At 48.7% G+C, this 23,101-nt stretch overlaps 1 protein-coding gene across 1 annotated transcript in view; it reads right to left on the bottom strand.

Moving 5' to 3' along the window:
* LOC138489499 (zinc finger protein 271-like) overlaps positions 1-23,101 on the bottom strand; it is a 521,160-nt gene that overhangs the window by 392,908 nt on the left and 105,151 nt on the right. Inside the window, exons 4-5 of the mRNA XM_069617242.1 lie at positions 20,686-20,814; positions 20,284-20,358 (exon numbers count right to left, since the gene is read on the bottom strand). Of these exons, the coding sequence (XP_069473343.1) occupies positions 20,284-20,358; positions 20,686-20,814 (204 nt within the window). The remainder of the gene's footprint in view (positions 1-20,283; positions 20,359-20,685; positions 20,815-23,101) is intronic.

Here is a 23,101-nt window from a genome sequence, read left to right as displayed (position 1 = left end):
TGCGAGACCACCACTAGATCGTCCCATTGTCCGCTGGCCTGACACCACTGGCTGTTGAGCCACTCTTGCATTGGGCGCATGCGCAGGTGCGCGTGAGGTACCAAATAAATACATGACGCCATCATCCCTAGCAAGCGCATTGCTTTGCGTACCGTCACCTCTCGACCTGCCACATAATGGGGGATCTGAAACAGCATGTTTTGGACCCTCTCGTTGGAGGGGAAGACGAGGCCGTCCTTTGTTCGAATTAGAGCCCCTAGGAATTGTTTGATTTGGCTGGGGTCTAAGCTGGACTTCTTTTCGTTGATGGAGAAGCCCAGTTGGAACAAAAGGTCTACAGTCTTTTGGGTATTGGAGAAGCATGTTTCGTAAGAATCCCCTGTTATGAGCCAGTCGTCGAGGTAAGGGTATACCGGGATGGATAACCTGCGCAGGTGGGCCGCTGCCACTGCCAGTACTTTTGTGAATACCCTTGGTGCAGATGCTATCCCGAAGGGTAGTACTCTGAACTGGTAGTGTTTGTTCTCTATCTTGAACCTGAGGTATTTTCTGTGCGCTGGCAACATTAAAATATGAAAGTATGCATCTTTCATGTCTAGTGTTGTCATGTAATCCCCTTGTGATAACAGTGGGATTACTTCCTGCAAGGTCACCATACAAAACTTTTGGGGTTTGACAAACTTGTTCGCTGGGCACAGATCTAATACAGGGCGCATGGTTAAGTCCTTTTTGGGTACAAGGAAGTACACTGAATAAATACCTTCTGTTACCTGAGATAGGGGGACAGCCTCTATAGCTCCTTTTTTCAGTAGCTCTTCTACTTCTTGAAGAAGAATGGTGAGGTGTTCCGGTGTCATGCGTCGGTTCCGTGGGGGTCTGTACTTCGGGGAACCGTTGAATTCGATGCAGTATCCGTGGGCTATGGTGGATAATACCCAGCGGTCTGACGATATTCCCTCCCATGCTGAAAGGAACGATGTTAGCCGGCCCCCGACCGGTGATGCATGGGAGGGGACCCGAATCTTCGGGTCATTTGTTGGTATTGGGCGTGGAACCTTTGGGGCTGGAGCCGCGACCTCTTCCTCTGCCACGGCATTGGCCTCTTTGACTGAACTGGGTGTTGTTACCCTGGTTAGAGGGCCAGTTGGTAGCAGAGTAAAATTGCTGTTGGTTTTGCTGCTGGCGTTGGCCACGAAAGGAGCGTCTATTGCCATAGCCGCGTCTGTTAAGGGGCCTAGAAATTTGGTCAAGAGTCTTGATGGTATCAAACTCTTTCTTCGCGTGTTCTAGGGCCTCATCAACTGCTTTCCCAAACAGATGTGTTTGTTCTATGGGCTTATTTATCAGGGAAGCCTGTGTTTCCGGCTTAAATCCCGAATTGCGCAGCCAGACATGGCGTTTGAGAAGTATTCCCTGAACCAGGGAACGGCCAGCCGTCTCAGCGGCATCTAAGGAGTTCTTTACGATGCCCTGGTTTACAAGAGTTCCCTCTGAGATTGTAGCTAACAGGCGTGAGCGCAGGGGTTCTGGTGCGTCCTCTGCTTCGCTGCGCAGCTTGCTCCACTGTGCATCTGCGTAGCTAGCTAGTAGGGAATTGTTATTTGCAATCCTAGTTGAAAAGGCGGCGGACGTCGTGATTCTCTTCCCCAGTGCATAGAGCTTTTTGCCCTCTTTGTCAGGTTGTGCCTCACTAGTGGATAGTGGTACCCCTGCTCTTTTCCTTGTATTAGTAACTACGAGGGAGTCCGGAATAGAATGGCCTCTGATGTACAAAGGGTCAGAGGACGAAGGGCTGAAGAGCTTTTCTATCCGAGGGTTGACCCCTCTGACTAAGGCAGGATTGGAAAGGGAAGGAGTTATTCTTCTCTTTATAGAAGCCAGGAGCGGAATAGACTGACTAACAGGGGCTTTTTCTTTAATAACTTTCTCTACAAAGTCTATGTCAGGAAGAGTCTCCCCTGTGTCTATTTCAAAATGCGCTGCTGCCTTGCGCAATAGTGCATTAAGTGAAAGTTGGTCATCTATGGGAGAGGTGTTTCCAATAGGTGAATCCTTGGGAGGAGAAGGGTGAAAGACATCAGGGTCTGAGTGCACTGATGGGGATTGCCAATGCTGCACTGATGGGGATTGCCAGGGCTGCGAGGTAGCTGTATCTTCTTCAAAGGCTCCTGCACTAGTGTAAGGATCTTCTTCAAACCCCTCTTCCTCATGTTCTTCCTCTCCACCCAAACACTCCTCATCTTCCTGGAGGTATTGCTCCTCTTCCGTGAGGTCATATACGTCTGTAGAAGGGGGAAACAGCCTAGGAATCTTGACCCTAGGGTCATCCTGGGGCCATTCTCTTGGTCTTTTGGGTGTGGGTGGGTTTTGGTTTCCCAAAAACCTTTCCATTTTCTCCATACAAGAATGGAGTCTTTCAAGGGTCTCATGGGGGACCCCTGAATAGTCTAGAGGGGGGAAATCAGTGTTTTCACCTTCAAAACACTTAGAACACTCCCACAACATCGAAGAAAGGTTTCCGTCGCCCTCTGAAAAGCCCTCCGGTAGTTCAGAAGTGCCCTTAGATGAAGGGGGCAGTTCCTGGCTACTCCTGTGCTTTTTCGGCGTTTCCATAGCTTTTTGTGCGGTATTCGACGTTTGTTTCGTCGTCCGCTTACGTTTGTCTTCGGAAACAATTCTCGCCAGGCTCTCGACAACGAGTTTGTCAGTAGAGGACTCTGGTGTCGACGTTGCCTGCGTTACGCGTTGTTCCTCGACGGCCGCTCTATGGAGCGTTACATCAGATGATTTTGGGGTAGCGCCTGTGTTTGATGAAAGCCCAATCGCTGGTCGCGGCTGCGTTTGCGGGTGGGGCTTGAGACCCTTACAGTCTGAGGTAGACGCCAGAGTGCCCTGCATCCCCTTCGGCGCTGATGGATCCTTCGTCTTCGACGAAGAAGAGCCGTGGGTTGTGTGCTTAGGCCTAGGGGTCTGTGTGCGTCCTTGTCGCCGGGGTGTTCATCCCCATAAGCAGGGCGTGAGCCGAGCCCGTCGGGGCCGGGGACGGACGTCGAGGAGCGCGAGCGCTCCTTTTGGGGGTTAATGACTTCCGTAACGGACGTCGAGTTATCACCCTCCTCGTCACTTTCTGTAACAGCGGCGGCGGGTGAGGAAACTGACTTCGACATAGCGTAGTCCGCCCACCTCTTAACTTTGCGTTCTTTAAGAGTTCTTGGTTTCAAGAGCTTACAGGCCGCGCAGCTGTCTTCCTTATGATCGAGGGGCAAGCAACAATTACAGAGCTTGTGTTTGTCCTTCCAAGTGTATTTGGCCCTACAGCGTGGGCAAAACTTAAAAGGTGTCCTCTCCATAGCTGAGGCAATAATAACTGGTGATAACAACCCCAAGGGAAAGATGGGGGAGAAAGAAAGACATTCTCAAAGAGAAGATAAAAGTTTGAACCCCCACTCTCCCTACTGTATGTTGGCCGGCGGGGCCAGGCCACGTGTTCGGCAGCGCCGAAGGATCTCCTCCGTCTCTTCCCCTCCGTCGAAAACTTGCTCGGCGGAGAAACAGCTTCACAGCTAACGTCGAGGGGAGGGATCTTTAACAATATAATAAGTATATTTAAGGACCGAGGTCCGTAGTAAGTATTAGCAATGTCTCTCTAGGAGCTCCGCGTAAGGCGACCAGAAGCTGGGCGGAAAAAAACAATCGGAGGGACCTCGACGCGTGAGGGATTATGGGTACAACGCACATCACTATAGGGATAGTGTTACAGACACGCCTTGTCGACGTCCCCTTTTCGACTACGAAAAACAAAATGCAATACTCCGCAGTGACCACTGGATGTTGGACCTATGCACAGCATGTGATTCTAAGCAGATTAACAAACATCAGAAATTAAGATTATCAGAGCGAGTAGAAAGATCAAGGGCAAGAGGCAGGATCAGATAGAGCAAGCTGAATATTAAAATCTACAAGGACGATGACAGGAGAGGCACGGGAGGAGAATAGAGATAGAAAGGAATCAAAGTGGTCATAAATATCCCCAAGATAGATTACCAGTAGGGGCAGAAAAACAGAGGGCATGAGTTTCAAAAGAAGAAAAAGAAGGTATGGGAAATGAAAGAGGGGAAGAAGTCCAATGCAGGTGGAAGAGCACACCAGTCTCGCCACCAGACCCCGACAGTCAAGGTGAGGAGCAGGAAGAGGTTAAAGCACCCGGAGTAGCAGTGTCGAAATGGCAGAACCAAGTTTCAGCAATACAGAGGAAATCAAATGTAAAGGAAAAAAAGAGAGGTCCAAAACCAAATCTGTTTTGGAGACGATGGAGCGAGCATTCCAAAGCCCTAAGTTCATAGAAACAGGGAGAGAAACCTGAATAGTGGGATACGCCTCGGTCTAGAGAAAAGTACGGGATGAATATTCATGGAGCAGAATCATGTAATAAGATAAGAAGTGAGGAGATAAAGACAGAGTTTCATAGTGAGCAATTAACAATGGTAACATAACCAAGTGGCTGCAGCAAGAAAGGAGGGCGGACGCGCGCTGGCGCGAACAGGTGCCAACAGGGAATGGCAGCGCCCTTAGAACATCTGCTCTTAGAAAGAAGCAGACGCTCGGGTGCCAGAGGCTCAACTCTGACATTAACAATAGGCAAAGGGACACTGACTGATGGAAGGGGGGGGTGGAGAGGGTTGAGCCACAGACCTGCCCGGAGACCAGAGGAGCAGCAGTGGCAAGGTTTCAGCCGCACAGCAGAGGCACTGGATTCACACAGCCTAAAGTCACATCAGGTGGTACGTGTGTCACCAAAGGCGCAGGGAAGAAATAAAGTCACGTGGCCCGCCAAGAATTTGCCAATCAGACTGCTCCCCTGATCACGTTGTAAAGGATTGTCCATATTGTGCCTCCACAGCCAGTTAGCGTCTTTCCTTCCTCTCATTTACTCTCTATCCCCTTCAGCTACTTTTCACTCTATTCTACCCCTGCTCTACTTCTCGTTCCGTATCTCCAGCCACTCTCCTCGTCTGTCTCTGAAGTTCACACACTCTCTGCTCTCCTCCCTTCTACTATCTCTCTCAATTCTCCCAGGTCTCTTCACGCTTCACTCCCCTGTCACCAGTCTCCTTCCTCTTCCCTCTCTACTCCGCTGCCTCATGATCTGACACTTTCTATGCCTGTCTCTCCCCAGTACGTCTCCATGTGTTCTCTCTCCGTCCTCCCCACTAGTCCTACTACCACCTGTCACTCTCCCTTCCACTCTCCTGTCAAACACCCTCTGTCACTTACTTTCACTCTCACACCCTCTGTAAATCCCCCTACACGTAGCCTCCATCTCTCTTTCACACACCTTTTACTCCCTCTCTCAAAGTGCACTACAAACAGCTGGCACCAATCGGTCTCACAAGCAATTCTCCACCTGCACTCTGCTCCAACTGTGCCACCAACTCTTCTGTCCAGCGCTCTCTTGGCTCACCTCCGTACCTCATGACTTCACTCCTAAAGCGCACACTCTATCTCTCGTTCACTCTCCTTTTATACCCTTCTCCTCCTGGTTCTATCCCCCTCTTTCCAATCGTTCCAGCGCTCACCTGACTCTTTTGGTGAATCTGTAGCTATTCTTTACTCAGGGGGGTTGGGTTACACAGGCACAAAGCTTTAACAACTCCTCCTGGCCCGCCCCCTTTTCAATCTCCATTTCCAGGTAGCAGCCAGCTTCTCGGGCTGCTCGCGTTCCTTGTGGCTTTCTTCATGTGCTGTGATCTTTGCTTCCAATTTGGTTTGGGGACGATTTCTTTTTCACTCCTGCTCCCCTGCAGTCTCTTTGCACTGTTTTCTATTGCTCCACCATTTGCTTGCGGTGTGTCTGAGGTTGGTAGGTTGGGTGTTGGGGGTCTTATCTTTGGGTAGAATCCCACTCCATTCCATTTCTGTTCTCAATTAATTCCCTCTGGCTCTGGTCCTGGTTTTCTTGGCTGCACCCAGCTGCATTCTGGGACATTGTGTCCTGGAAACTCTGGCCAGAAAAAGTACTGGGAGGTATTGTGTGACAGAGGGTGGTACCCACATTAACATTCAAGGCAGGTGAGGGGTTTCATGTACTGAGTCCTCCCAACTCTCTCACTCCGCCTCTGGGAAATGGCTGGCTGTGGCTTCACAGCCAGCTAGGTCCCCTGCCCTAGGTTAGGAGGTGCCCCTTTTCACCCCCTGACAGAGTCATGACCCTGACCCTGTCACAGTATGTGCTATTTGCCCTTTACCTTACTGGTTCAATTTCTTTCAACCCCAGCTGTCACTCAGTGTGCATCACCCATGATGGTCCCAAGGCATACACTAAACTTGGCTGTCACCTACTGTGATTCGCCCCAGGACTGTCTAAAGCATCCTTCTGCCCTAGCAGTCACTCACTCTGCGTCTCCCATGCATGATGGTCTCAATGCATTGTTCTAGCCTGGCTGTCACTTACTGTGCATCTCCCATGACAGTCTGAATGCATACACTAAACTCGGCTGTCACCTACCGTGCTTTGCCCAAGGACTGCCTAAAAGCATCCTTCTGCCCAAGCTGTCACTCAGTGAGCATCTCCCATGCATGATGGTCTCAAAGCATTGTTGTAACCTGTCCGTCACTCACTGTTCATCTCCGTTGACTGCCCCAGTACATTAGCTAACCTTGTAGTGTGTTCTTATCCAGTGGCGTCAGTTTTGTATAATCATAGGACTAGCCGAAGTGGCGCGAGGTTCTGCAACATAATCAGACATGCAGCCAATCAGGAGTGCCTGTATCATTGTAACATAAGAGACCACCACCAGTCTAGCATAGGAAATGCAGCAAACCAAAAGCACCTCTACCACGGTGTGAAGAGAAATGACCACCTGCCAAACCCAAGACATGCAACCAATCAGGAGTGCCTGTTCCATGGTAAGAAAAGAAACCACCACCAGTCCAAAATAGGAAATGCAGCACACCGAAAGCACTTCTACCACGCTGAGAGGAGAAAGGACCACCTGCCAAATACAATACATGCAACCAATCAAGAGGCCTGTACCATGGTAAGAAAGAGACCACCTCCAGTCTAACATAGGAAATGCAGCAAACCAAAAGCAACTCTACCACGGTGAGAGGAGAAAAGACCACCTGCCAAACCCAAGACATGCAACCAATCAGGAGTGCCTGTACCATGGTAAGAGAAGAGACCACCACCAGTCTAGCATAAGAAATGCAGCTGTTTCGATGGGTCTCCGACGCGGTTTGTTATGGAACCGCTGGCGGCTTCAACCAAAGTTGCGGCTTTGTTCATCCAACATGGCGCCTGTGCTCGGAGTCAATGGTCTAGTTGTCAGGACGGGAGACGGAAGCGAAGCTCTGCCTCCCATCCCGGAAACGCTACAAGAATCCACGTCTCCTGGACAACAACGCGTTGCTACTGCTATCAGAGGCTTCGCTCCGTGAGTTGCCGTTAGAAACCTTACATTTCTATTTCCTTAGAACCTTTGTATCTACTAACCCTTGATTTCTCTCCTTTCATTTTCGAGCAGGGAAGCCCCGCCTCCTCTGTCACCCACGCTTGCGTTACCGACTCCATTCGGCCACCGAGAGCGGTGTGTCTCAACCTCCACGCTTGCGTTACCGACTCCATTCGGCCACCGAGAGCGGTGTGTCTCAACCTCCACTCTTGTAAGCTCCTTTCCGTTTTGTACCCGGTAACCGGACTTATAGGTCAGGCCTCTCCCCCTCTAAATTTCTCTTTCCTTATTCCTCCCAAAGAAACCCAGCTTTTCAGCGTGCCATCCCGCTCCTTCTCGGAACCCCGTTTGGAATCCATCTCTAAAGGCACACACACATACAAACAGCGATTGGAAATCCTCTGCCGATACCCAGTTCCTACCACTCGCTCCCAGTGGCTCTCAACCAGGTATTACTACTTTCATCCAACACTCACAGGAAATCCGCTATCATCACCTTCGCTAACTTCTATACGTTTATTCCCAGTTTTTCCTGAGCCTGATACTTCATAGAAGAACCACTTACCTACCGTTAGAAGACATCATCCCGCAAGATCTTTGAGAGTCTGAAACCAGCTCTACACCCAGCGCTCTCTACCGGCCACCGGGTTTTCTTCCCCACGAGGGTTTCCCGGGAGTCTCCTTTCGATACCTGAGTTGGAACGTGTCGGAAGCTGGTTCCAGGTAGATCTATCTATTCTACATTTCGGAACGAAGACAAGGTAGGCCTTGTTGTGTTGTTCTTGCCGGCGAGTTTGCATGTGGGGATTCTCCAGAGAGTAAAGAGTTGAAATGTAACAGTTAGCAACGCCCGGAAAATAAAAGCTCTGGAGGACTCACAGGGGAAGCTCAACGGGCATTAACAATGGAACAACAACTACAACAAATGATGGCCCCCATGCAGACCCTTTCTGCAGAGGTCCAACAGTTAAAATTAGAAAATACTGCATTGCGACAACAAGGGGGACAGGCAGCCCGGAACTCAGAAGTCCCTCCCGGGCCTTTACCAGGCGGTCGATTTGATGGCAATCCCCAGGCCGTGAAAGAATTCCTTGAATCTTGCACAGTGCAGTTTGCCTTTAAGGCAGCCTTTTTTCCCACGGACAGAGACAAAGTGGGCCATATGATTGCACAAATGACAGGAGCAGCCTTAGCATGGGCCACTCCTTTAGTCACCAATAACAACCCCATTTTGGACTCCTATCCGGCATTCTGTAACAGTATCCGCAGTATGTTCAGCAGACAAGAGGTGGTTGTCGCCTCTCAGGAAAGGCTCCTTGATTTAAAACAAGGGAACCTGGATATCCTAGCCTATATAACTACCTTCAAAAGGATGGCCGCCGACACCTCTTGGGCGGACGATGCATTGATAACCCTCTTTAGAAGAGGGTTATCGGAAGAACTAAAAGACGAGGTGTCTCGAGTCCCGAGACTTTCCAATCTGACTGAATTTATTGCCCTAGTGATGCAGTTAGATTATAGGCTCCAGGAAAGGAACAGAGAAAAACGAAAAGGAAAGAACCCTAGATACCATATGGAATCCTTTTCTTCTCCTCATAAACCGAATACTAGTGAGGAGCCCATGCAATTAGGTAACACAAGGGGTCCTCTCTCCCCTGCAGAACGTGCACGGAGAAAAACACAAGGATTGTGTATGTATTGTGGATCAAGCAGCCATACTGTTAAAGAATGTACGGTTGCACCCCCGAGGAAACCGGGAAACGCCAATGCCCGACCGTAAAGGGGACAACGGCTTCGGGTTCTTCAACTACTATTAGTCCCCTTCAGTCCTCCTACCCTAGCAGATGGAAACACCATGATTACTTTAGGTGTTTCATTGGCTTGGGATAACATGTGTCTTGTTAACGTTCCCGCCTTAACAGACAGCGGAGCCGTGGGCAACTTTATCGATGATGTTTGGGCAAGAAAACATGGTATCCCACGTACTACCAAGACCATGGCCATCCCTGTGGAAAGCGTGGACGGTAGCCCTCTTATATCTGGGCCCATTAAGGATCACACAAGAGCCTTAAAAAGGACGGTGGTCTCCCATCATAAGAACATTGAGCTAGACATCATTAAGACCGCTCATTATCCGGTAATTTTAGGAATCCCATGGTTAAGGGTCCATAACCCCTATATCAACTGGGCGGCGGGTACTCTTTTCTTAGGTTCCGAACAGTGTGTTCACGGTCACCTTTCAGCTAAACCCCCTTCACCAAATCCTGAGCAGGAAGCAGGGATTGCCAATACCATAGTAAACAAAGTCTCTTCCCTACCGGCAGAATACCACTCATTCCGTTCTATCTTTTCTCAGTCTGAGTTTTCAGAACTTCCCCCTCACCGGAGGGACGATTGTGCGATAGACCTCATCCCAGATCGTCCACTTCCTTTCGGGAGAATGTACATCCTATCAGCCAAAGAAAAGGAAGTTCTACAAGAATATCTACACACACATATCAAGAACGGTCTGATTTCTGAGTCCACTTCCCCCGCAGCAGCTTCATTATTTTTTATACCAAAAAAAGACACCACCGAGCTCCGTCCTTGCATCGACTTTAGGGGTTTAAACAAGATCACCATCCCGGACAAATATCCCATGCCTCTCATCCCCGATATATTAGAAGCAGTGCAAGGAGCCAAAGTTTACACCAAGCTTGACCTAAGAGGAGCCTACCACCTGATTCGAATAAAGGCTGGAGACGAATGGAAGACGGCTTTTCGCACACCGTTTGGTCATTACCAGTATCGAGTCATGCCGTTTGGACTTATGAATGCCCCAGCAGTATATCAAAGATTTATGGATCACATTTTTGCAGACATCAGCTTACATTATGTTATCATTTATCTGGATGACATCTTGATTTTTTCTTCTACCTGGAAAGAACATGTTTTACATGTAAAGGAAGTGTTAACGCGGCTACAACAGAATCATCTGTTCTGTAAACTGGAGAAGTGTGAATTTCACAAAACCACCATTTCCTACTTAGGCTACGTTCTTTCTCAACAAGGTATTGCTATGGATCCTGGTAAGATATCAGCAATCACGGAATGGCCCTCTCCCCGATCTATTAAAGACATTCAACGATTCCTAGGTTTCGCTAACTTTTATAGAAGATTCATCCCACATTTCTCCTTGCTGACCAAACCCCTAACGTATCTGCTGAAAAAAGACATCCCATTTGTTTGGGCCGCTGAGACACAGAGATCATTTGAACAACTCAAGATTCTCTTTACTCAGGCTCCTATTTTAACGGTACCAGATCAACGACGACGATTCATTGTGGAGTCTGACGCATCCCAGTATGCCTTAGGGGCCGTCTTGCTTCAACCAGACGAGCAGAACATAGAAAGACCAGTGGCTTATTTATCCAAGACTCTCTCACCGGCTGAACTTCACTACACAGTGTTGGAGAAAGAACTCCTAGCCATCAAATGGGCTTTTGAAGAATGGCGTCACCTTCTTCTAGGGGCCCAACACCCTATAGAGGTCAGAACTGACCATCATAACCTCCGAACTTTACAGTACACACAAACCTGCAATAGTCGGCAGGCCCGATGGGCCCATTTCTTTTCTCCATATCGAATCAAATTCACTTTTGTTCCAGGAAACACCAATTTGAAGGCAGATGCTTTATCCAGAAAGACTCCTCAAGAAAAGGTCCCTTTTAAACCTAAACCTATGTTTCCAAGGACAATGTCCGTACCTGTAGTTCATCTCTTTCTGCAAAAATTGGAAGACAAGTCCAAAGACCTCGAGATCCTAGACTCTACCCTACTATCGACTCATGGATTAACGAGAAGCCAAGGTCTTCTGTTCAAAGGGGAAAAAGTCTACGTTCCTGATCCCGAACTCCAAAAAGAAGTGTTACGATTATGCCATGATTCTCAGGCGGCAGGACATCGAGGGCTTACTAATACCCTGGAACTCATTCAGAGACATTTTTGGTGGCCTTCGGTATGCACTGATGTGCAAGACTATATTGCTTCCTGCACTGTCTGTCTGCAGACCAAGACACCTCGGTGTTCCCCTTTAGGTGAATTAGTAACCCCTCTACTACCGGTCAAACCCTGGCAGATAATCTCTACTGATTTCATAGTGGACTTACCCCTTTCTAAGGGGTGTAACACCATCATGGTCACCGTGGACAGTTTAACTAAAATGGCTCATTTTATCCCTTTGCCTACTATTCCCTCAGCAGCCATTATGGCACAGGTTTTTTTGGAACGCATCTTCTCTCTTCACGGCCTCCCAGAAACTATAATTTCTGATAGAGGACCGCAGTATACTTTGAGGTATTGGAAACAAATCTGTCAGGCTTTGGGAATTTCGGGAGCATTAAGCTCCGGCTTTCACCCGCAAACCAACGGGCAGACGGAGCGGCTGAATCAGACCCTGGAAGGATACCTTCGTTGTTATGTCTCTTCAGCCCAAGACAACTGGAAGGATCTGCTACCCTTAGCAGAATTCGCCTATAACAATACGGCGCATTCTTCCATCAAAGCCAGTCCCTTCTTTTGCACATATGGATTTCATCCTACAGTCTTTCCTCATGTGACCTCCGCCCTTACCAAATTCCCGGATATAGACGCTTTGATCGATACCATTCAACAAGGCCATATCAAAGCAGGTCTGGCCCTACAAGAAGCTCAGACCAGGAGCAAGAAACAAGCCGACAGACATCGGACTCCTACCCCACAATTCGACATCGGGGATCATGTGTGGCTGGCCAGCAAGTTTCTCCCCAGGCGACTCATTCCCTCTAAGCTGTCACCCAAATATTTCGGTCCTTTTCCCATCATTGCCAGATTCGGACCTGTGGCCTTCAAACTCAGGCTCCCTAGGTCTTGGAGTCGCATTCATCCCACCTTTCACGTCTCACAGCTAAAACCAGATGTTCGTAACCAATTCCACCGTTCTACATGCGGTTCTCCCCCTCCTGTGATGACGGACTCGGGTCCGGAGTATGAGATTTCGGGGATCTGTGACTCCTGTTACCATAGAGGGGTTCTTCAATACCTGGTGGACTGGAAGGGTTATTCCCCGTCCGACCGCTCCTGGGAACCTGCATCCGCGGTTCATGCTCCGCGGTTGGTTCGTGCTTTTTATTGCTTCCACCCGGGTAAGCCGGGTTTTCCTCCCTTGGAAGGGGGCATACTGTTACGATGGGTCTCCGACGCGGTTTGTTATGGAACCGCTGGCGGCTTCAACCAAAGTTGCGACTTTGTTCATCCAACATGGCGCCTGTGCTCGGAGTCAATGGTCTAGTTGTTAGGACGGGAGACGGAAGCGAAGCTCCGCCTCCCATCCCGGAAACGTTACAAGAATCCACGTCTCCTGGACAACAACGCGTTGCTACTGCTATCAGAGGCTTCGCTCCGTGAGTTGCCGTTAGAAATCTTACATTACTATTTCCTTAGAACCTTTGTATCTACTAACCCTTGATTTCTCTCCTTTCATTTTCGAGCAGGGAAGCCCCGCCTCCTCTGTCACCCACGCTCGCGTTACCGACTCCATTCGGCCACCGAGAGCGGTGTGTCTCAACCTCCACGCTTGCGTTACCGACTCCATTCGGCCACCAAGAGCGGTGTGTCTCAACCTCCACTCTTGTAAGCTCCTTTCCGTTTTGTACCCGGTAACCGGACTTATAGGTCAGGCCTCTCCCCCTATAAATTTCTCTTTCCTTATTCCTCCCAAAGAAACCCAGCTTTTCAGCGTGCCATCCCGCTCCTTCTCGGAACCCCGTTTGGAATCCATCTCTAAAGGCACACACACATACAAACAGCGATTGGAAATCCTCTGCTGATACCCAGTTCCTACCACTCGCTCCCAGTGGCTCTCAACCAGGTATTACTACTTTCATCCAACACTCAGAGGAAATCCGCTCTCATCACCTTCGCTAACTTCTATACGTTTATTCCCAGTTTTTCCTGAGCCTGATACTTCATAGAAGAACCACTTACCTACCGTTAGAAGACATCATCCCGCAAGATCTTTGAGAGTCTGAAACCAGCTCTACACCCAGCGCTCTCTACCGGCCACCGGGTTTTCTTCCCCACGAGGGTTTCCCGGGAGTCTCCGTTCGATACCTGAGTTGGAAGATGTCGGAAGCTGGTTCCAGGTAGATCTATCTATTCTACATTTCGGAACGAAGACAAGGTAGGCCTTGTTGTGTTGTTCTTGCCGGCGAGTTTGCATGTGGGGATTCTCCAGAGAGTAAAGAGTTGAAATGTAACAGCAGCTCAACGAAAGCACCGCTACCACGGTGAGAAGAGAAATGACCACCTGCCAAACCCAAGACATGCAACCAATCAAGAGGCCTGTACCATGGTAAGAAAAGAGACCACCACCAGTCTACCATATGAAATGCAGCTCACCAAAAGCACCTCTACCACGGTGAGAGGAGAAATGACCACCTGCCAAACCCAAGACATGCAACCAATCAGGAGTGCCGGTGCCAGCGTAAGAAAAGAGACCACCACCAGTCTACCATAGGAAATGCAGCACACCAAAAGCACTGCTACCACAGTGAGAGGAGTGAGGACCACCTGCCCACCCACGACATGCAACCAATCAGGATGCCTTTACCAAGGGAAGAAAAGAGACCACCACCAGTGTAACCTAAGAGACGCAGCAAACCAAAATCACTTCTACCACGGTGAGAGGAGAAAGGACCACCTGCCAAACCCAAGACATGCAACCAATCAGGAGTGCCTGTTCCATGGTAAGAAAAGAGACCACCACCAGTCCAACATAGGAAATGCAGCAAACCGAAAGAACCGCTACAACGGTGAGAGGAGAAATGACCACCTGCCAAACCCAAGACATGCAAGCAATCAGGATGCCTGTACCATGGTAAGAAAAGAGACCACCACCAGTGTAACATAGGAAATGCAGCAAACCAAAAGCACCTCTACCACAGTGACAAGAGAAATGACCACCTGCCAAACCCAAGACATGCAACCAATCAGGATGCCTGTACCATGGTAAGAAAAGATACCACCACCAGTCTAACATAGGAGACGCAGCACACCAAAAGCACCTCTATCACGGGGAGAAGAGAAATGACCACCTGCCAAACCCAAAACATGCAGCCAATCAGGATGCCTGTAGCATGGTAAGAAAAGATACCACCACCAGTCTAACATAGGAGACGCAGCACACCGAAAGCACCTCTACCACGGTGAGAGGAGAAATGACTACCTGCCAAACCCAAGACATGCAGCCAATCAGGATGCCTGTACTATGGTAAGAAAAGAGACCACCTCCAGTCTAACATAGGAAATGCAGCACACCAAAAGCACCTCTACCACGGGGAGAAGAGAAATGACCACCTGCCAAACCCAAAACATGCAGCCAATCAGGATGCCTGTAGCATGGCAAGAAAAGAGACCACCACCAGTCTAACATAGGAAATGCAGCCCACCAAAGCACCTCTACCACAGTGAGAAGAGAAATGACCACCTGCCAAACCCAAGACATGCAACCAATCAGGAGTGCCTGTACCATGGTAAGAGAAGAGACCAGCACCAGTCTAACATAGGAAATGCAACACACCGAAAGCACCTCTACCACGGTGAGAGGACAAATGACCACCTGCCAAACCCAAGACATGCAACCACTCAGGAGTGCCTGTACCATGGTAAGAAAAGAGACCACCACCAGTCTAACATAGGAGATGCAGCACACACCGAAAGCACCCTTACCACGGTGAGAGGAGAAATGACGAACTGCCAAACCCAAGACATGCAACCAATCAGGAGTGCCTGTACCATGGAAAGAAAAGAGACCACCACCAGTCCAACATAGGAAATGCAGCACACCGAAAGCACCTCTACCACGGTGAGAGGAGAAATGACGAACTGCCAAACCCAAGACATGCAACCAATCAGGAGTGCCTGTACCATGGAAAGAAAAGAGACCACAACCAGTCCAACATAGGAAATTCAGCAAGCAAAGCACCTCTACCACGGTGAGAAGAGAAATGACCACCTGCCAAACCCAAGGCATGCAACCAATCAGGATGCCTGTACCATGGTAAGAAAAGAGACCACCACCAGTCTAACATAGGAAATGCAGGACACCGGAAGCACTGCTACCACGGTGAGCGGCGTGAGGACCACCTGCCCACACATGACATGCAACCAATCAGGATGCCTATACCAAGGGAACAAAAGAGACCACCTCCAGTCTAACATAGGAAATGCAGCACACCGGAAGCACCTCTACCACGGTGAGAGGAGAAAGGACCACCTGCCAAACCCATGACATGCAACCAATCAGGAGTGCTTGTACCATGGTAAGAAAAGAGACCACCACCAGTGTAACATAAGAGACGCAGCAAACCAAAATCACCTCTACCACGGTGAGAGGAGAAAGGACCACCTGCCAAACCCAAGACATGCAACCAATCAGGAGTGCCTGTTCCATGGTAAGAAAAGAGACCACCACCAGTCCAACATAGGAAATGCAGCAAACCGAAAGAACCGCTACAACGGTGAGAGGAGAAATGACCACCTGCCAAACCCAAGACATGCAAGCAATCAGGATGCCTGTACCATGGTAAGAAAAGAGACCACCACCAGTGTAACATAGGAAATGCAGCAAACCAAAAGCACCTCTACCACAGTGACAAGAGAAATGACCACCTGCCAAACCCAAGACATGCAACCAATCAGGATGCCTGTACCATGGTAAGAAAAGATACCACCACCAGTCTAACATAGGAGACGCAGCACACCGAAAGCACCTCTACCACGGTGAGAGGAGAAAAGACCACCTGCCAAACCCAAGACATGCAGCCAATCAGGATGTCTGTACGATGGTAAGAAAAGAGACCACCTCCCCTCTAACATAGGAAATGCAGCACACCAAAAGCACCTCTACCACAGGGAGAAGAGAAATGACCACCTGCCAAACCCAAAACATGCAGCCAATCAGGATGCCTGTAGCATGGTAAGAAAAGAGACCACCACCAGTCTAACATAGGAAATGCAGCCCACCAAAGCACCTCTACCACGGTGAGAAGAGAAATGACCACCTGCCAAACCCAAGACATGCAACCAATCAGGAGTGCCTGTACCATGGTAAGAGAAGAGACCAGCACCAGTCTAACATAGGAAATGCAGCACACCGAAAGCACCTCTACCACGGTGAGAGGACAAATGACCACCTGCCAAACCCAAGACATGCAACCAATCAGGACTGCCTGTACCATGGAAAGAAAAGAGACCACCCCCAGTCCAACATAGGAAATGCAGCAAAACAAAAGCACCTCTACCACGGTGAGAGGAGAAATGACGAACGTCCAAACCCAAGACATGCAACCAATCAGGAGTGCCTGTACCGTGGTAAGAAAAGAGACCACCATCAGTCTAACATAGGAAATGCAGCACACCGAAAGCACCTCTACCACGGTGAGAGGAGAAATGACGAACTACCAAACCCAAGACATGCAACCAATCAGGAGTGCCTGTACCAAGGTAAGCAAAGAGACCACCACCAGTCTAACATAGGAGACGCAGCACACCGATAGCACCGCAAGCACCTCTACCACAGTGAGAGGAGAAATGACCACCTGCCAAACCCAAGACATGCAACCAATCAGGATACCTGTACCATGGTAAGAAAAGAGACCACCACCAGTCTAACATAGGAAATGCAGCACACCGAAAGCACCTCTACCACGGTGAGAAGAGAAATGACCACCTGCCAAAACAATGACATGCAACCAATCAGGATGCCTGTACCATGGTAAGAAAAGAGACCACCACCAGTCTAACATAGGAAATGCAGCACGCCGAAAGCACCTCTACCACGGTGAGAGGAGAAAGGACCACCTGCCAAACCCAAGACATGCAACCAATCAGGAGTGCCTGTACCAAGGTAAGCAAAGAGACCACCACCAGTCTAACATAGGAGACGCAGCACACCGAAAGCACCGCAAGCACCTCTACCACGGTGACGGAGAAATGACCACCTGCCAAACCCAAGACATGCAACCAATCAGGATGCCTGTACCATGGTAAGAAAAGAGACCACCACCAGTCTAACATAGGAAATGCAGGACACCGGAAGCAGCTCTACCACGGTGAGAGGAGAAAGGACCACCTGCCAAACCCAAGACATGCATCCAATCAGGAGTGCCTGTACAATGGTAAGAAAAGAGACCACCACCAGTTTAACATAGGAAATGCAGCACACCGGAAGCACCTCTACCACGGTGAGAGGAGAAAGGCCCACCTGTCGAACCCAAGACATGCAACCAATCAGGAGTGCCTGTACCAAGGTAAGCAAAGAGACCACCACCAGTCTAACATAGGAGAGGCAGCACACCGAAAGCACCACAAGCACCTCTACCACGGTGAGAGGAGAAATTACCACCTGCCAACCAAAGACATGCAGCCAATCAGGATACCTGTACCATGGTAAGAAAGAGACCACCACCAGTCTAACATAGGAAATGCAGCACACCGAAAGCACCTCTACCACGGTGAGAAGAGAAATGACCACCTGCCAAACCCAAGACTTGCAGCCAATGAGGAGTGCCTGTACCAAGGTAAGAAAAGAGACCACCACCAGTCCAACATAGGAAATGCAGCACACCAAAGCACCTCTACCACGGTGAGAAGAGAAATGACCACCTGCCAAACCCAAGACATGCAACCAATCAGGAGTGCCTGTTCCATGGTAAGAAAAGAGACCACCACCAGTCCAACATAGGAAATGCAGCACACCAAAAGCACCTCTACCACAGTGAGAGGAGAAAGGACCACCTGCCAAACCCAAGACATGCAACCAATCAGGAGTGCCTGTACCAAGGTAAGCAAAGAGACCACCACCAGTCTAACATAGGAGACGCAGCACACCGAAAGCACCGCAAGCACCTCTACCACGGTGAGAGGAGAAATGACCACCTGCCAAACCCAAGACATGCAAGCAATCAGGAGTGCCTGTACCAAGGTAAGCAAAGAGACCACCACCAGTCTAACATAGGAAATGCAGCACACCGAAAGCACCTCTACCACGGTGAGAGGAGAAATGATCACCTGCCAAACCCAAGACATGCAACCAATCAGAAGTGCCTGTACCATGGTAAGAAAAGAGACCACCACCAGTCTAACATAGGAAATGCACCAAACCAAAGCACCGATACCACGGTGAGAGGAGAAATGACCACCTGCCAAACCCAAGACATGCAACCAATCAGGAGTCCCTGCACCAAGGTAAGAAAAGAGACCACCACCAGTCCAACATAGGAAATGCAGCAAACAGAAAGCACCTCTACCACGGGGAGAAGAGAAATGACCACCAGCCAAACCCAAGACATGCAACCAATCAGGTTGCCTGTACCATGGTAAGAAAAGAGACCCGCGCCAGTCTAACATAGGAAATGCAGCACACCAAAAGCACCTCTACCATGGTGAGAGGAGAAATGACCACCTGCCAAACCCAAGACATGCAACCAATCAGGAGTGCCTGTACCAAGGTTAGAAAAGAGACCACCACCAGTCTAACATAGGAAATGCAGTACACCGAAAGCACCTCTTCCACGGTGAGAAGAGAAATGACCACCTGCCAAACCCAAGACATGCAACCAATCAGGAGTGCCTGTACCATGGTAAGAAAAGAGACCACCACCAGTCTAACATAGGAAATGCAGCACACCGAAAGCACCTCTACCACGGTGAGAGGAGAAATGACCACCTGTCGAACCCAAGACATGCAACCAATCAGGAGTGCCTGTACCATGGTAAGAAAAGAGACCACCACCATTCTAACATAGGAAATGCAGCACACCGAAAGCACCTCTTCCACGGTGAGAAGAGAAATGACCACCTGCCAAACCCAAGACATGCAACCAATCAGGAGTGCCTGTACCATGGTAAGAAAAGAGACCACCACCAGTCTAACATAGGAAATGCAGCACACCGAAAGCACCTCTACCACGGTGAGAGGAGAAATGACCACCTGTCGAACCCAAGACATGCAACCAATCAGGAGTGCCTGTACCATGGTAAGAAAAGAGACCACCACCAGTCTAACATAGGAAATGCAGCAAACCGAAAGCACCTCTACCACGGTGAGAGGAGAAATGACCACCTGCCAAACCCAAGACATGCAACCAATCAGGAGTGCCTGTACCAAGGTTAGAAAAGAGACCACCACCATTCTAACATAGGAAATGCAGCACACCGAAAGCACCTCTTCCACGGTGAGAAGAGAAATGACCACCTGCCAAACCCAAGACATGCAACCAATCAGGAGTGCCTGTACCATGGTAAGAAAAGAGACCACCACCAGTCTAACATACGGAAATGCAGCACACCGAAAGCACCTCTACCACGGTGAGAGGAGAAATGACCACCTGTCGAACCCAAGACATGCAACCAATCAGGATTGCCTGTACCACGGTAAGAAAAGAGACCACCAACAGTCTAAAAGGATATGCAGCACACCAAAAGCACCTCTACCACAGTGAGAGGAGAAAGGACCACCTGCCAAACCCAAGACATGCAACCAATCAGGAGTGCCTGTACCAAGGTTAGAAAAGAGACCACCACCAGTCTAACATAGGAGACGCAGCACACCAAAAGCACCTCTACCACGGTGAGAGGAGAAATGACCAACCCCAAGAGGAGGAATAAACACAGCAGAAGTCCTCAGACCATGGAGATATGAAAGTATCAACCCAGCGAGACCAGCAAGTCATCCATTCAGGATCAGATTAAACTTTGTGTAAATGAAAGTCCCCTTCTCACAAAGAATTTCAAAGGTTCATTGTTAACTCACCCGACTCTGGATTCAAGGCCCTTCCTCCTGCTTCCTCAGCACAAGGACCAACGATAATAGAAGCTGGGTCTTCATCTTTACTCAAATAAATCATGAAGAACAAGTGTCAGAAATTAAGAATTGCGTGTTTTAACCAACTAAAAAGAAACATTTAAACCAATATCATCCTCTAAAAGCACTCACATATTTAAATTGCAAATTTTACAGGTATAATCCTTGGTAGTTTAGTTAATAGTGTTTTAAACATTCCTGTCTAAATAGAATAGTTGAGTGTCTCATATAAAGAACGAATGTCCCAGTGAGTAACACTCTTCAAATTCATGTGATCCTCCTTTGGGGACTGGAGTGAGGAAGGGGGGTACTTGTAATTTCTTTTGCAAGTCAGTAGTATAGATAATGTACCTTCGCATTCACCTGAGCTGAGACCATCTTCCTTTCTCTCTCTCTCTTCTGTACTCGGAGGTTGGATTAAGTGGAGATTTTCCTCTGTCTTTATGCTGAATGACTCTTCAGGATTGGTCATCGTGCCACCTGTCATATAAAGTAAATATCTATAATTTCCACTGGCAGGACATGAATATAAATCTGTTGGGTGAGAGGTCAAAAATGCAAGACAGACACAAAGGTAAAGTTTTGCCAATGTTTGCAATTCACCCTTGCAGGGGTGAGATAAAACACCTATCTTTCCCTATCCTAATGAGGATGTCACTACCCAGCAAACTAAACTAAAGAAAAATGATCTAGTGTCCCAAGGTCTCTGACCCTCACACTAATACATACAACAAAATAACATAAGGAATATTTGGCTGTCTTCGATTCAATACGACAGAATAAAAGTTCTAACTTATATGTTCTTGAAAGCACTCCTTGTGACCAGGGTTGGATGGTTATATCTGATTTTACCGATGGAAAATTCAGAGTGGCACATTTCATAGTGAGCAAAATACCGAAAAAACACCTATTTTCTTAGATTTTGTACATTTGCCCCTCCCCCCACACAGCCCCCTGATTTTCTACCCTTATAACACCACCCCAACCCCATCCTGACTCATTTTAATCCCTTAACCCCCCACCTTTATATATGTATTTGTTATTTTCAGTGTTTTCCGGTATTATGGGACCACTCTGAATTATTTTTGGTAAATTGACTGGGTACTGGTTGGATTCCCTTCCCCAGGATCAAGGCAGGAATGCCTTTGGAGATCTTCTAATTCAACACAGAAGATCCTTTCCTTCAAATGTGACTTTCCACTTGTTAAAGTAAATGCATCCTTCATAAACACTTGTTCTACAAATCAAAGTAAGTGGACTCTTTCCCAATATACTTCTTGGTAAAGCAAAAATGTCTCTCTCTCAAAACACAAGTTCATAATTTAAGGTAATTGGTTTTTACAGGATGTAAAGAAATTGTCAGCATATCACATTTCTTCTTCAAATGGAATACTTTTGTCAGGAGAGCACAGCAACTACTTCTGGTAATGCCACCCTTGTTCTTCATATAAAATAGTGTTAATACGTTATTTTTATTACACCTCTTCGCCACAATCATACTGCTTCAGAACAACCTCTTCTTTCCTGGTCCACTCGCCTGCCTGGAATAACTACGATTGATCCCTGGGGTCGTGGCTTAAGAGCCATGAGATAGGACGTGATTCCGGGCGCTCCTGCTGATCCTCAAAGATCCTGGAAGAATACAGTGATCAGGAAAAGACCCTGTGTATTATATTGGCTATGCAGGAAGGCAAAGGTATAAGTACCACTGTGTGCACTATTTCGCAGTGATTTGCCGTGCAGCCTGTGAGATGTGAGCCAGAGAAGGAACAAAGTGTCTCATCCAAAAATAATACAAGATGGCGGCCAGATCATAACAAAAGCATTATCAAACGTGCCATTGTAAGCACACGAAAGGAAGAACGGGTGACGTGGCACAGATGAGCGGAGATCGGAGCCCAGCCGGCTAGAAACGAGTGCCTCTAAGGGGGCTGGAGGCGGATCTGCATGGCGGCATAGTGAGGACGAGGCCCCCACAGAGACTGAAGGGCGGACTGGGAGATAAGAGGGAGAAGGAGGACAGAATCCGATGGGCAGGAGCAGCTTGAGCCAGAGCTCCAGGCGCCGCGGGTCAACGAGCCCCCATGTGAAATGACATAAAGGAGTGAGAGAGGAAGCCCTGAAGCAACGCCGGGTTGCAAATCCCAGAAGATGCATTTGTTGCGAAATTCACGGGCACCGGCATTTCAGCACATCCAAGAAATGGTATAACATTGTGTTAAGCAGGCTGGGGAAGGCATATCAGAAAGGCGTATGAAGAAAAGACTGTACACAGCCTCAGTGATACACAGAGGGATCAGAAGAAATACTGTGTAGGTGAGACCAAGGCCAGTACAAGTGGAACACGGGCTGAGCTTCCCGAGAGGAGTAACGGACCATTCCTGCCGAAACAAAGCAGAAGTATACACATACAATACCAGGCAACTGTGGACAGGAGAGGGACACAAGGAAGAAAAAGCACTGAACGTCAGCTGATCGCAGGGGAAGCTTGGATACAGCGGCCCACGCATGCAGCCCAAAAATACTTACATTTACAGTAATGCCCAGCTCGAGCGGACTCAGGGCGGCACTGTGACTGACGAGAGCTGCGGATGTAAGCTTGTGCTTGCATGGTGTCCCAGCCTCAGCAGATGACAAGGCCCAGACACTAAGGGCCTCATCACGAGTTGGGCTGTATTCCTGGCTGTAATACCGCCGACTGTAATAACCCTAGCACCGACCGGCCCTGTGATATTACCACCGGATCACGGGTTGGGCCTTAACGATA

Source organism: Ambystoma mexicanum, chromosome 9, assembly GCF_040938575.1.
Source record: "Ambystoma mexicanum isolate Mex_15411 chromosome 9, UKY_AmexF1_1, whole genome shotgun sequence".
In the NCBI taxonomy this organism is placed as follows: Eukaryota; Metazoa; Chordata; class Amphibia; order Caudata; family Ambystomatidae; genus Ambystoma; species Ambystoma mexicanum.
This window is presented reverse-complemented; position numbering and strand designations above follow the sequence as displayed.